This window comes from Rhinopithecus roxellana, chromosome 5 (assembly GCF_007565055.1).
Source record: "Rhinopithecus roxellana isolate Shanxi Qingling chromosome 5, ASM756505v1, whole genome shotgun sequence".
NCBI classification, from domain to species: Eukaryota; Metazoa; Chordata; class Mammalia; order Primates; family Cercopithecidae; genus Rhinopithecus; species Rhinopithecus roxellana.
Window position 1 is genome coordinate 61253835 of NC_044553.1, and position 12074 is coordinate 61265908.

Sequence of the window (12074 nt, forward strand, 5' to 3'; positions counted from 1 at the left end):
TAATTCTCCTACCTCAGCCTCCCGAGTAGCTGGGACAATAGGTGTCCGCCACCACGTGTGGCTATTTTTGTGTTTTTAGTAGAGATGAGGTTTCCCCATGTTGGCCAGGCTGGTCTCAAACTCCTGACCTCAGGTGATCTGCCCGCCTTGGCCTCCCAAAGTGCTGGGTATTCTTCAGTTTTCTGAAGCACACACTCATTTCCCTGTTCAATAAGTATCAGGAAGCAGCATGTAGTACAGAGGTTTACTAACTCTGTGAATGGGAAGATCACTTGGCTACCCAGTGCTCTCTTATAAACATGAGTATAAGAGTGTTTCGTGAAATCGTTTTTAAAATGAACATCTCTGTGTGCCACAATTCCTAGGATTGGGGCAAGGACACAGTGTCAAGTCTTGTTTTGAGGATGAGTCTTTGAAGAGACAGAGTTCCTGCCAGAATGTGCACGGAACGTAAGTCAGCCAAGCGTGTCGCGCCAGGGATACTTTGACTTTGGTTTGCTGCTGCTGCTGCTGCTGCTGCTGCTAGGGATATTGGGAGGGTTATTATTTCCAGGTTGTAGGAGAGGGTTGTGGGTAAAGGTCTGTCGTAAGGGACCTAAGGGGAGAAGAGAAAACAAATCTCAACGAAGAACAGAAAGAAGAAACAAAAGACAGAATTTTGGCCTGAAAGGACTATTTACCCCTGGCTGCTAGCTCCAAGTGATTCTGCATGCGTTGTTCACGCTCTCGCAGCTGACGCGCCATTTCAGCATTTTTCCAGCCTGTGTAAAGAGGTGCAAGAGAGTCACTTGCATTCCTATTTTTAGACCCCTCTCCCTAGTCCTGTTTCACAGAGGACGAGCCCTTACCTTTTTTGAAGCTCTCTAGGAAGCCTTCCCGTGGAGGTAATTTGTCAGGGTCATGTACAACACGCTGGGGGATTTTAAGTACAGTGCGTACTGCTGGAATCCGGAGACAGGATACTTGGCCCAGGGAAAACAAATTGGAGGAGAGCCAGTACATAAACACTGCCTGGGTGAGAACACAGAGAAGGGACTCAGAAGATGTATCCCTGGTCAGTTTGCTAGGTGGCTAGGCTAGGCAGAAGGCCTTGGAGCCAGCCCATAAGGCATTACATACCGTGGGGAAATGCATGGTTACGGGCAAGGCTATCAGGGGCATCACTCGGATCACATTTCTCATCCACTGAAGGTCAGAACTTTGCACACCTGTCTCTGCACCTAGCTGCCAAAAGAAGTGGGGTAGAAAAGTCAGGAAAGCTGTCAGTTTCAGTGAACCTGTCTCTAATCTCTTACCCATCAACTCTTTCTCCAGCAAGTGAAGGATGACCCTTCTGTACAATTACTTTACCCTCCAATCCCAGTTCACTTTGCAGGCCTGGCACTTGGCCAATCTGGGCTTACCTCAAGGACAGCCCACATTGTGGCAGTGACTACCAGTGGTAACATGTAGGTGGGATCGGATACCGTGAGATCCTGGAACCACCAGAGGCCACCTGTCTGCAGGCTGACCACAGGAAGGTTGGCCATCTCTCTCAAAGCAATGAAGAAGGAGATGAAGATTGGGGCCTATTACACAAGATAAACAGTGTCAGCATGCTTTACCAGAGGAAACATTTTCATCACTCCACTACTGAAAGCCATGTATAATCCACCACCACCTGTTTTTTTGGGGGGCCTGGGGCACATCAAACACAGAGAGGAAATTTGATGGGTACAGGATGAAATAAGGAAGGAAATGTTTTTGCTTACCTGAGTCAGAGGAAGAATGAGAGGTTTAAAGAGTTTAATACCATGTTTTTTCTGGTAAAATGCCATCTCCGAGGAAGCCTTGTAAACTGTGAGGTGAGGGGAAATTAATGGTTGGAGTAACAGTTACATCAGTGCAGGTGAACATCCTTATCATCTACCTGGCCTGTGAAATTTCGAACCAACCCTGGCCAGTCCTTGGGAGCATTAGGCCCAAGAAACAGATAAATCTTTAGAACTTTCCCGACTGTGGCAACTTCTGATTCACATTGTTCCTTTCCCCCAGCAGAATGTAAGGAAAAGTACAAATGTGGTCCTCTCCCATGCTCATTCTGCAACTGACTCACACTCAATATCGTCTCCCGCCAACTTGGCCTCTCTGACTCGACTGGAAAACTTCTGGATCTCTGGCAAGTGATTGTGGATCTTGGCTGCCTCTCGCTGGCCCATCACGATGAGAGGAAAAATGAGGCAGCGGGCAAAGACTGTACCTGGAAAATACAAACTAGGATTGGAGTGAAATTAAAGCAGTTCTGCAGCTAGAAGGCTGAAGGTTTTTAGGTCCTTATTGAAAGGATCTTATTCTTGCCTTGTCCATTCTGTGACTTATGCCTAAGAGGCCCAGAATTAGGGTCAGGGGTATGAATTAGTTGCTTTAAGGCTCAGTTCTCTGATTCGGCATCACAAAAGTATGGCATTAACTTCTCTAAGCAGATGATTAGGAATCCTGTTTGTTTCCTCAAACAAAAAGGTGACAGAGCACTTTTCTAGATCAATAGCTTCCAAACTTTTCTGTGATCAAAAGAGCCTCCCCGCTCCATCAAACTGTACATGTAGCCCCAATGTACAAAAAAAATGCTGCCCTGAGCAAAGGAAAAGCCTGGCCACAGGATTGTTTATGTGGCAGCCTTCACCTTGCTCAGAGGTCCCTTTACAAAACTCTGGGGCTTCCAGGAAGGAAGTCTGAAAGCCATTGTTCTAGAAATCCCTGGAGTAGGAAATAATCTGATGGCCTACTGCTTTAGCTCCTTCATATTTCTTTTCTCACACTTCATTTTTCCTGGTCATTCATTCGTTTTGATTTTTAGATCCCACAAATAAGTGAGAACATGGTGATGTCAAATATGAGACTAGGTTATAGGTTTAGGCTTTATCAACATTATGATGAATGATGTGGAGTAGAAAGAGAAGGGAGCTAAGGATAGAATCCAGACTACTGGCACTGAAGGGGTAGGTAGGATAATCTGGAGATGCAAAAGTATGGTCAGAAAGACGGGGAGAAAAATCAGGAAAGGTTATCATAAAAGCCAAAGGATTGACTTTATTTATTTTTTTGAACAGAGTCTCGTTCTCTTGCTGTGTCGCTCAGGCTGGAGTGCAGTGGCGCAATCTTGGCTCACTTCAACCTCTGCTTCCCAGGTTCAAGCGATTCTCCCACCTCACCCTCCCAAATAGCTGGGACTACAGGCACCTGCCACCACACCTCGCTAATTTTTGTATTTCTAGTACAGATGGGGTTTCACAATATTGGCCAGGCTGGTCTCAAACTCCTGACCTTGTGATCTTCCTGCCTCGGCCTCCCAAAGTGCTGGGATTACAGGCATGAGCCACCACGCCTGGGAAAGGATTGATTTTAAGGTCTAAAGTGTCTAATGCAGAAAGACCAAGTATAATAAAAGTGGATTTAGCAATTATGTTACTGGCAGTTCAAATCAGGTGATATGAGTAAAAGCCAGATGGCTGAGAGAGTAAATGGAAAGGAGTAGGCTCACTGGATGCAGAGCAATCTTTTAAGTAATAGCTATCAAAACAACGAAACCCAGTCATTTGTGACAACGTGGATGGAACTGGAGATCACTATGCTAAGTGAAATAAGGCAGGCACAGAAAGACGAACATCACCATGTTCTCACTTATTTGTGGGATCTAAAAATCAAAACAAATGAAATCATGGGCAGAGAGTAGAAGGAAGGTTACCAGAGGCTGGGAAGGGTAGTCAGGGTTGGGAATAATTAATGGGTAAAAAAAAAAATTAGTTAGAAAGAATAAGATCTATTTGATAGCACAACAGGGTGACTATAATCAGTAATAATTGTATATTTTAAAATAAAGAATGTAAAAATTAGCCAGGTGTGGCGGTACACCTGTAGTCCCAGCTACTTGGGAGGTTGAAACATTAGAATCACTTGAACCTGGGAGGTGGAGGTTGCAGTGAGCCGAGATTAGGCCACTGCACTCCAGCCTGGGTGACAGAGCAAAACTCTGTTTAAAAAAATAAAATAAAATAAAATATAAAGTGTAATTGGATTCTTTGTAACTTAAAGGATAAGTGCTTGAGGGGATAGATATCTCATTCTCCATGATGTGATTATTACACCTTGCAGGCCTGTATCAAAACATCTCATGTAGCCCAGAAATATATACACCTACTAGGTATCCACAACAATTAACAACAACAAAATAAATAAATAACAGCCATCAAAGGAAGAAGAAAGATAGGGTAGTAGGTGAAGGGGAACTAAGGATGAAGTGAAGAAATTTTCCCCCAAGTAACACATGGGTATGCTTGAGCATGTTTACATGTTTAGGGTAGGGCAATAAGGAGGGAAACGTTGAAGACACAGGGGAGAGAAGAGATCATTGATGGAGCAAGGTGGCAGAGAGACACATAATTCAAAGCAGAGTTTCAGCCTTTACAAAAGCAATGTGAGTGGCTTCCCAATTTGGGGGTTTAAGTGCCTGACTCGAAGCTCTATTCTTCTAAACCAGGACAGCTTCATGACTGTTAATAAGGTCCCCTGACTCTAACCCCATGTTTGTATTCAAATATCTATACTTCTTGAATCCCAGATGATCTGGTGGTTTTATAATGCTCTTTAAGAAATATAGGTAGACTGCATCTAGGTATCATGTGCCTCTATTGCTCATTTGAAATCATCTGCTTTTCTGATCCCAGAGCTTCTGCAACTACTTGCTGAATCCATTCAAATAATTGCCATCTATGAGGTTCTATCCCTAACCCGTGTCCAGGGTATATTCCCCTTACATGCAGCAATGGCCCCCCACCAAGGTAGGCCCAGGTCAACATGCATAAATTCCAGTAAATTCTGGATCAGTCCCACTGGGGTGTATGACCCCAGCCCCAGTTCAGCGAAGCTCTGCTCTGCAGCAGCTTGGACTACATCTGCAGTCTCTCCAGAAGCCACCTCAGGTACCGCTGCGGGTGAGGGAGTTGCAGGAACAACAGGAGGGGCCTGAACCTGTGTGAAAGAAAGCCTTGTATGATATTTATTTAGTAGTGAACACATAGCAAGTGAGACCTTCTTAAAATAACCAGTACTGGGTTCTGTTCTCTCTACTTCTTGTTCTTCCAGGTTACCCTAGTGTACGTAGAATTCAAGCTTAAAAAGGACATCTCATTTTTTTTTTTTTTTTTTTTTTGAGACGGAGTCTCGCTCTGTCACCCAGGCTGGAGTGCAGTGGCCAGATCTCAGCTCACTGCAAGCTCCGCCTCCCGGGTTCACACCATTCTCCTGCCTCAGCCTCCCGAGTAGCTGGGACTACAGGCGCCGCCACCTCGCCCGGCTAGTTTTTTGTATTTTTAGTAGAGATGGGGTTTCACCGTGTTAGCCAGGATGGTCTCGATCTCCTGACCTCGTGATCCGCCCGTCTCGGCCTCCCAAAGTGCTGGGATTACAGGCTTGAGCCACCGCGCCCGGCCGGACATCTCATTTTTATCAATAGGTAGGAAGAGAAGTTACTTTGAGTAAGATTCCATGACTTCCCTTCATGCTGGGAAGTTATTTCTTTTATCACTGTTTCCCAAACTTCAGCCATTTGAATATCACTATTATGACTTTTACCATATATTAACAAGAAACAATTACTTTTCTTTAAAACAGCTCAGAAAACCCAATATAACATCTCTCCTGTTGTACTTCCAATCATTTCCCCACTGAATTGAAAATTCATCCCAAGCAGAGATGCTACCATTTTGGAGAGCTGTGTGGAGCGTGGACAAGAACTCTGCTTCATATTCCCCCTGCTCCCAAACAAAACAGAATATGAAACCAACCAGGAAACACCACTCCTAATATTGCAGGAACGAAAGGCCTCTTACCTGGACTTCTGCAAACGAGATGGCAGAGGTACTGAGGCTGCGGGGGCCGGAAGCCGCAAGGAAGAGGTAGTGTGGGCGACAGCAGCACCGGGCTGCTGGGAATAGGAGACGTGCGGTCAGCGGTTTCCCGAGCCATGGCGAGGGCCCTGTGACGCTGTGGACCTAAGCGTGTAAAAGGATGATGGAGCCCCTTTACCGGGAGCAGAAGTCCTCGCGTGGGGGCAAAGGGGATTCATTATGCTAACTTCCCAGGAAGCAAGCAGCCCGGCCACTACAGGTGCAGACATTGCTATTACCGCGCGCAGACCGCTAGCCCGAAGGCATGCAGCTGGCGATGCCTGCAGAACAAAGCTTGAATTCGGGTTCGCCCCATCTCAATTATCGTAGACTCACATCGGGGGGCCCTGAGAACTAGGCCGAACTGCTCTCGCCAGGGGCGAAGCCAATTCCAGAAGCTGACACCGGGCTGCTGGGCCCACAGTGTTGGGGACTAACCCTAGCGCGTCCTCACACGACCCGAGGTCATGACATTCAGGTCCCGGTGAGCGGGTCAGCGTCTGCTCATACCCCTAGCACGAGCTGTCCTGGGGCTTGGTTCACTGGGTCAGGGCAGCATCCCGGTGCTCAGCCCTGGGGCATCCTTACCCGACGCCCGGACTGTAGCAGGCGCAGAACCTCCCGGCGTCCGCACATCAGTCCCATCGCCATTTTGTCCGGAAGAGGACTTGCTTTTGCGCCTGCGCACTAAGAACCACAACCCCGCGAGAGGAAGCACTTTTGGAAGCGGGCATGAAGCCAGAGTTGTTGCCGCAGATCAGGTGGTAAAAGAGAACAGAGCTTGGCGGCCATATTTGAAGTGGGTAAAAATGTGAAAAGCCGCGTTACCATGACATGAGCACGCAGAGAGCCTTTTCTGGAGATTGAAAGGAAGTCGAAGAGCCAGGTTAGCTATCATCGTAAGCTATCATCGTTTGTAATGGCGTAAACCTGGGTAATTTTCCTTTAATGTCGCGATTGTCCTCTGATTCGTCAGTTTAAAAATAGCCTCAGAATAGTCTTGGCTGTACTTGCAGAGGATTTTTCCCACTCAATGATGTTCGATTCTTTTGATTCTTATTGCTAGGTAATATTGTAATCGCAGGTCCAATGAAATTTGAGGGTAGTCTAGAGTCTGACAGAAATGAAGAGAAGGCAGCCGCTGGGAAATATTTTCCTCCCAGATAAAAAGACAAAGCTTCCAGAGGAGACTTCACCTTTCCATTTTTTCTTCTGTAAGTGGGGTGGTGTGAGGACTGACCATGAGGGGACACGTTTCGAGATGAAAAGCTCACGTGCAGGCCGGGCGCGGTGGCTGCGGCCTGTAATCCCAGCACTTTGGGAGGCCCAGGCGGGTGGATCACGAGGTCAACAGATCGAGACTATCCTGGCCAACATGGTAAAACCCCATCTCTACTAAAAATACAAAAATTAGCCGAGCATTGTGGCGGGCGCCTGTAATCCCAGCTACTTGGGAGGCTGAGGCAGGAGAATCACTTGAACCCGGGAGGCAGAGGTTGCAGTGAGCCGTGATTGTGCCACTGTACTCCAGCCTGGCGATAGAGTGAGACTCCATCTCAAAAAAAAAGAAAAAAGAAAAAAAAAGAAAAAGAAAAACTCACGTGCTGAAGATGGTTGAGGGCAAAGATAGAAAACACCCAAATACTTGATGATATTGAGCTGCTGTACCATGCTTGGAACCGTCTATCTCCAGACTTTGTTGTGTAAGGTAATTAAAGGTCTTAGCGGGGTGCAGTGGCTCACGCCTGTAATCTCATCACTTTGGGAGGCCAAGGCTGGTGGATCACTAGGTCAAGAGATCGAGACCAGCCTGGCCAACATGGTGAAATCCCGTCTCTACTGAAAATACAAAAAACAAAAAAACTAGCTGGGTGTGGTGGTGCGTACCTGTAGTCCCAGCTACTAGGGAGGCTGAGGCAGGAGAATTGCTTGAACCCGGGAGGTGGAGGTTGCAGTGAGCCGAGGTGGAGCTACTGCACTCCAGCCTGGGCGACAGAGTGAGACTCCATCTTAAAAAAAAAAAAAGGAAAAAAAAAAAAGATAATTAAAGGTCTTTACTGTTTAGATTCTAAATCTGTTGCTTGGGTGTTCTGTTTCTTGAAGTTAAAATCATTCATCTCCAGGGAAAAAAGTTACTGCTCAGAAAGGTGGAGTTGATTATATTTGAACCCTTATAAAGTCTCTCAATATGCAGATTACTTTCTAAACAACAAACTATAGTTTCAGAAAGATACAATAACCTGAAATTATTTCAGTGACTGCTAATTTGGGACGATTATGAATGTACCTGACAGATATGGCAAAAATAGGAGGCAAAGAAATATAATACCGATTTAGTAATAATTAGTGGTATGAGCTAACACTTGCATATGTTGGATGCTATTGTAAACATCAATAGATTTTTGATATGGAAACACTGATTTTTTTTTTAGAGATTACTTTTAAAGCTCAATACAATTAGAACTAATTGCAAATATACAGCTACAGAACACTTGGCAGGGTGACTATCTTATGGTACACTGCTACTTTGGTGACCCCAAATGAACCAGGCTTCACAATATTTGTACCTTTAGGAGTTCTATTCTCTTGAGTCTGGTTGGCCCTGTAACTTGCTTTAATCAATAGTAGAATGCATTGGAAGTGATGTTATGCCAGTTTGGGACTATGCCTTAAGAAGGCCTGATAGCTTCTGCTTTTGCATTCAGGGGAAAGCCAGCTGCTGTGTTAGAATTTTGACTTCTCAGACTTACTGCCTGTGAAAAGCCCAACCAATCACTTGAAGAAGAACGGAGGTTTGGGCTAACAGCCTCAGTTGAACCCTCAGCCAGCAGTCAACACCAACTTTTGCCAGCCACGTGAAGAAGGCCATTTAAAACGTGGATTCTCCAGCCCATTGGAGCCACCTCAGGTGACTCCATGTGGAGCAAAGAAAGGCTATTTGAGTCCACATTGCAAAATTACAAGCAAATAAGTAAAATTATTGTGGTTTTAAGCCACTAAGTTTTGGAGTACTTTGTTGTTCAATAATAGATAGCTGAAATGTACAGGCAAACTTGGGAGATACTATGGGTTGGGTTCCAGACCACTACAATAAAGCCAATATCATAATAAAGTGAATCACAGGGAGTTTTTTGTTTTGCAGTGCATATAAAAGTTATGTTGGGCTGGGCATGGTGGCTCAGGCCTGTAATCTCAGCACTTGGGGAGGCTGAGGCAGGTGGATCGCTTGAGCTCAGGAGTTTGAGACCAACTTGGGTAACATGGTAAGACCCCATGTCTTAAAAAAAAAAAAAAAAATACTAGGCCAGGTGCAGTGGCTCATGCCTGTAATCCCACCACTTTGGGAGGCTGAGGCGGGTGGATCACCTGAGGTTGGGAGTTTGAGACCAGCCTGACCAACATGGAGAAACCCCATCTCTACTAAAAATACAAAATTAGCCAGGCTTGGTGGTGCATGCCCATGCCTGTAATCTCAGCTATTTGGGAGGCTGAGGCAGGAGAATTGCTTGTACCTGGGAGGTGGAGGTTGCAGAGAGCCGAGATCGTGCCATTGTACTCTGGCCTGGGCAACAAGAGTGAAAATCCATCTGAAAAAAAAAAAAAAAAAAAAAAAGTGGCCAGGTGCAGTGGCTCATGCCTGTAATCCCAGCACTTTGGGAGGCCAGGGCCAATGGATCACTTGAGGTCAGGACTTTGAGACCAGCCTGGCCAACATGGTGAAACCCATCTCTATTAAAAATATAAAAGCCAAGGGTGGTGGTGGGCACCTGTAATCCCAGCTACTTGGGAGGTTGAGACAGGAGAATTGCTTGAACCTGGGAGGTGGAGGTTGCAGTGAGCCAAGATCATGCCATTGCACTCCAGCCTGGGCAACAAGAGCGAAACTCTGTCTCAAAAAAAAAAAAAAAAAAAAAAAGAAAAAGTTATGTTTACCCTATACTGCAGTCCCTTACGTGTGCAATAACATGTTTAAAAAACAATGTACATACCTTAATTTGAAAATATTTTATTACTTAAAAATGTTGACGATCATTTGAGCCTTCAGCAAGTCATATTTTTCCTTGATGTTGGTTGACTGATCAGGGTGGTGGTTGCTGAAGGTTGAGGTGGCCTAAAATAAGACAGTGAAATTTGCTCCATCAATTGACTGTGCCTTTCATGAAAGATTTTTCTATAGCATGTGATGCTGTTTGATAGGATTTTACCCACAGTAGAACTTCTTTCAAAATTGGAGTTAGTCCTCTCAAACCCTGCTGCTGCTTTGTCAATTAAGTTTATGTGATATTTTAAATCTTTTGTTGTCATTTCAACAGTGTTCACAGCATCTTCACCAGGAGTAGATTTCTTCTCAAGAAACCACTTTCTTTGTCTAGAAGAAGCAACTCCTCATCTGTTAAAGTTTTATCATGAGATTGTAGCAATTCAGTCATATCTTCAGGTTCCACCTCCAATTCTAGTTCTCTTGCTGTTTCTACCACATCTGCAGTTACATCCCTCCCTGAAGTCTTAGACCCCTCAACATCAACCATGAGAGTTGGAATCAACTTCTTCTAAACTCCTGTTAATGTTGATATTTTCACCTCCTCCCATGAATCACAAATGCTCTTAATGGCATCTGGGATGGTGGATCCTTTCCAAAATGTTTTCAATTTACTTTGCCCAGATCCATCATAGGAATTGCTATATATGGCCGCCATAGCTTTACAAAATATATTTCTTAAATAATAGACTTGAAAGTCAAAAGTAGGCCGGGCGCGGTGGCTCAAGCCTGTAATCCCAGCACTTTGGGAGGCCGAGACGGGCGGATCACGAGGTCAGGAGATCGAGACCATCCTGGCTAACCCGGAGAAACCCCGTCTCTACTAAAAAATACAAAAAAAACTAGCTGGGCGAGGTGGCGGGCGCCTGTAGTCCCAGCTACTGGGGAGGCTGAGGCAGGAGAATGGCGTAAACCTGGGAGGCGGAGCTTGCAGTGAGCCAAGATCCGGTCACTGCACTCCAGCCTGGGCAACAGAGCAAGACTCTGTCTCAAAAAAAAAAAAAAAAAAAAGTCAAAAGTACTTCTCGATCCACTGGCTATGGAAAATATTTTGTGTTAGCAGGCGTGAAAACAACATTAATCTCCTTGTACATCTCGATCAGAGCTATAGGGTGACTATCAATGATCAGTAATTTTTTTTTTTTTTTTTTAATGGAGACTGAGTCTTGCTGTGTTGCCTAGGCTGGTCTCGAACTCCTGGCCTCAAGTGATTTTCCTGCCTTGGTCTCCTTAAATGTTGCCTGTAATCTAGTGATTACAGGCATGAGCCACTGTGCCCAGCCTGCAATAATATTTTGATAGGAATCTTTTTTTCTGAGGGGTAGGTGTCAAGAGTGAGCTTAAAATATTCAGTGAACTGTAGGGTAAACAGATATGCTGTCATCCAGGCTTTGTTATTCCCTTTATGGAAAACAGGCAGAGTAGATTTCTTATATATATATAAATATATATTTTTAAATAGACAAGATCTCTCTCTGTTGCCCACACTGGAGTGCAGTGGCATGATCATGGCTCACCGTAGCCTTGACCTCCCAGGTTCAAGTGATCTTCCTGCCTCAGGATCCTGAGTAACTGAGACTACATGTGCAACTAATTTTTGTGTTTTTTTGTAGAGATAGGGCTTTACCATGTTGCCCAGGCTGGTCTCAAACTCCTGGGCTCTAGTGATCTACGCAGCTACCTTGGTGCGTCCCAAAGTGTTGGGGGTTACAGGTGTGAGCCAGCATGCCTGTCTTGACAGTTTTTTTTTTTTTTTTTAAGCACTTTAAATGTATTATCCCACTGCCTTCTGGCATCCAAGGTTTCTGCTGAGAAAATGGCCAATAGTTGTTTTTTTTTTTTTCCAGAGTGATTGGACTTCAGCTGATAGTGTTATTGAGGATCACTTTTACATTATGAGTTGCTTCTCTCTTGCTGCTGTCAAGATTCTCTGTCTTTCAACAGTTTGATTATAATGTGTCTCAGTGTGAGTCTCTTTGGATTTATTTTACTTGGAGTTTATTGAGATTCTTAGATTTGTAGATTAGTGTCTTTCATCAAATTTGGGAAGTTTTCAGCCATTTCTTTAAATAATCCTTTTGCCCCTTTATCTCCTCTTTGGGAATTGTAAT

The 12074-nt window shown here is 44.8% G+C and overlaps 1 protein-coding gene across 1 annotated transcript; it reads right to left on the bottom strand.

The window, feature by feature from the left end:
• Nucleotides 1-225: 225 nt before the first annotated feature.
• Nucleotides 226-6621, bottom strand: OXA1L (OXA1L mitochondrial inner membrane protein). The gene is made up of 10 exons (XM_010378349.2): nucleotides 6513-6621; nucleotides 5868-6029; nucleotides 4794-5007; nucleotides 2096-2239; nucleotides 1752-1837; nucleotides 1404-1568; nucleotides 1120-1224; nucleotides 849-1011; nucleotides 681-761; nucleotides 226-595 (listed from the first exon to the last, which is right to left on the bottom strand). The coding sequence occupies exons 1-10, from the start codon at nucleotides 6573-6575 to the stop codon at nucleotides 456-458; spliced, it is 1323 nt and encodes a 440-aa protein (XP_010376651.2). The 5' UTR covers nucleotides 6576-6621; the 3' UTR covers nucleotides 226-455.
• Between the last annotated feature and the right edge of the window lie 5453 nt (nucleotides 6622-12074).

Bases quoted from the DNA above. Each gene is read 5' to 3' on its own strand.
- OXA1L (XM_010378349.2), bottom strand. From the start codon at position 6,575: ATGGCGATGGGACTGATGTGCGGACGCCGGGAGGTTCTGCGCCTGCTA. The intron at 1,569-1,751 runs GTAAGCAAAAAC...CTTGTGTAATAG, and splicing joins TCATTCTTCCTCTGACTCAG to GCCCCAATCTTCATCTCCTT. The intron at 762-848 runs GTAAGGGCTCGT...CTCTTTACACAG, and splicing joins CCTAGAGAGCTTCAAAAAAG to GCTGGAAAAATGCTGAAATG.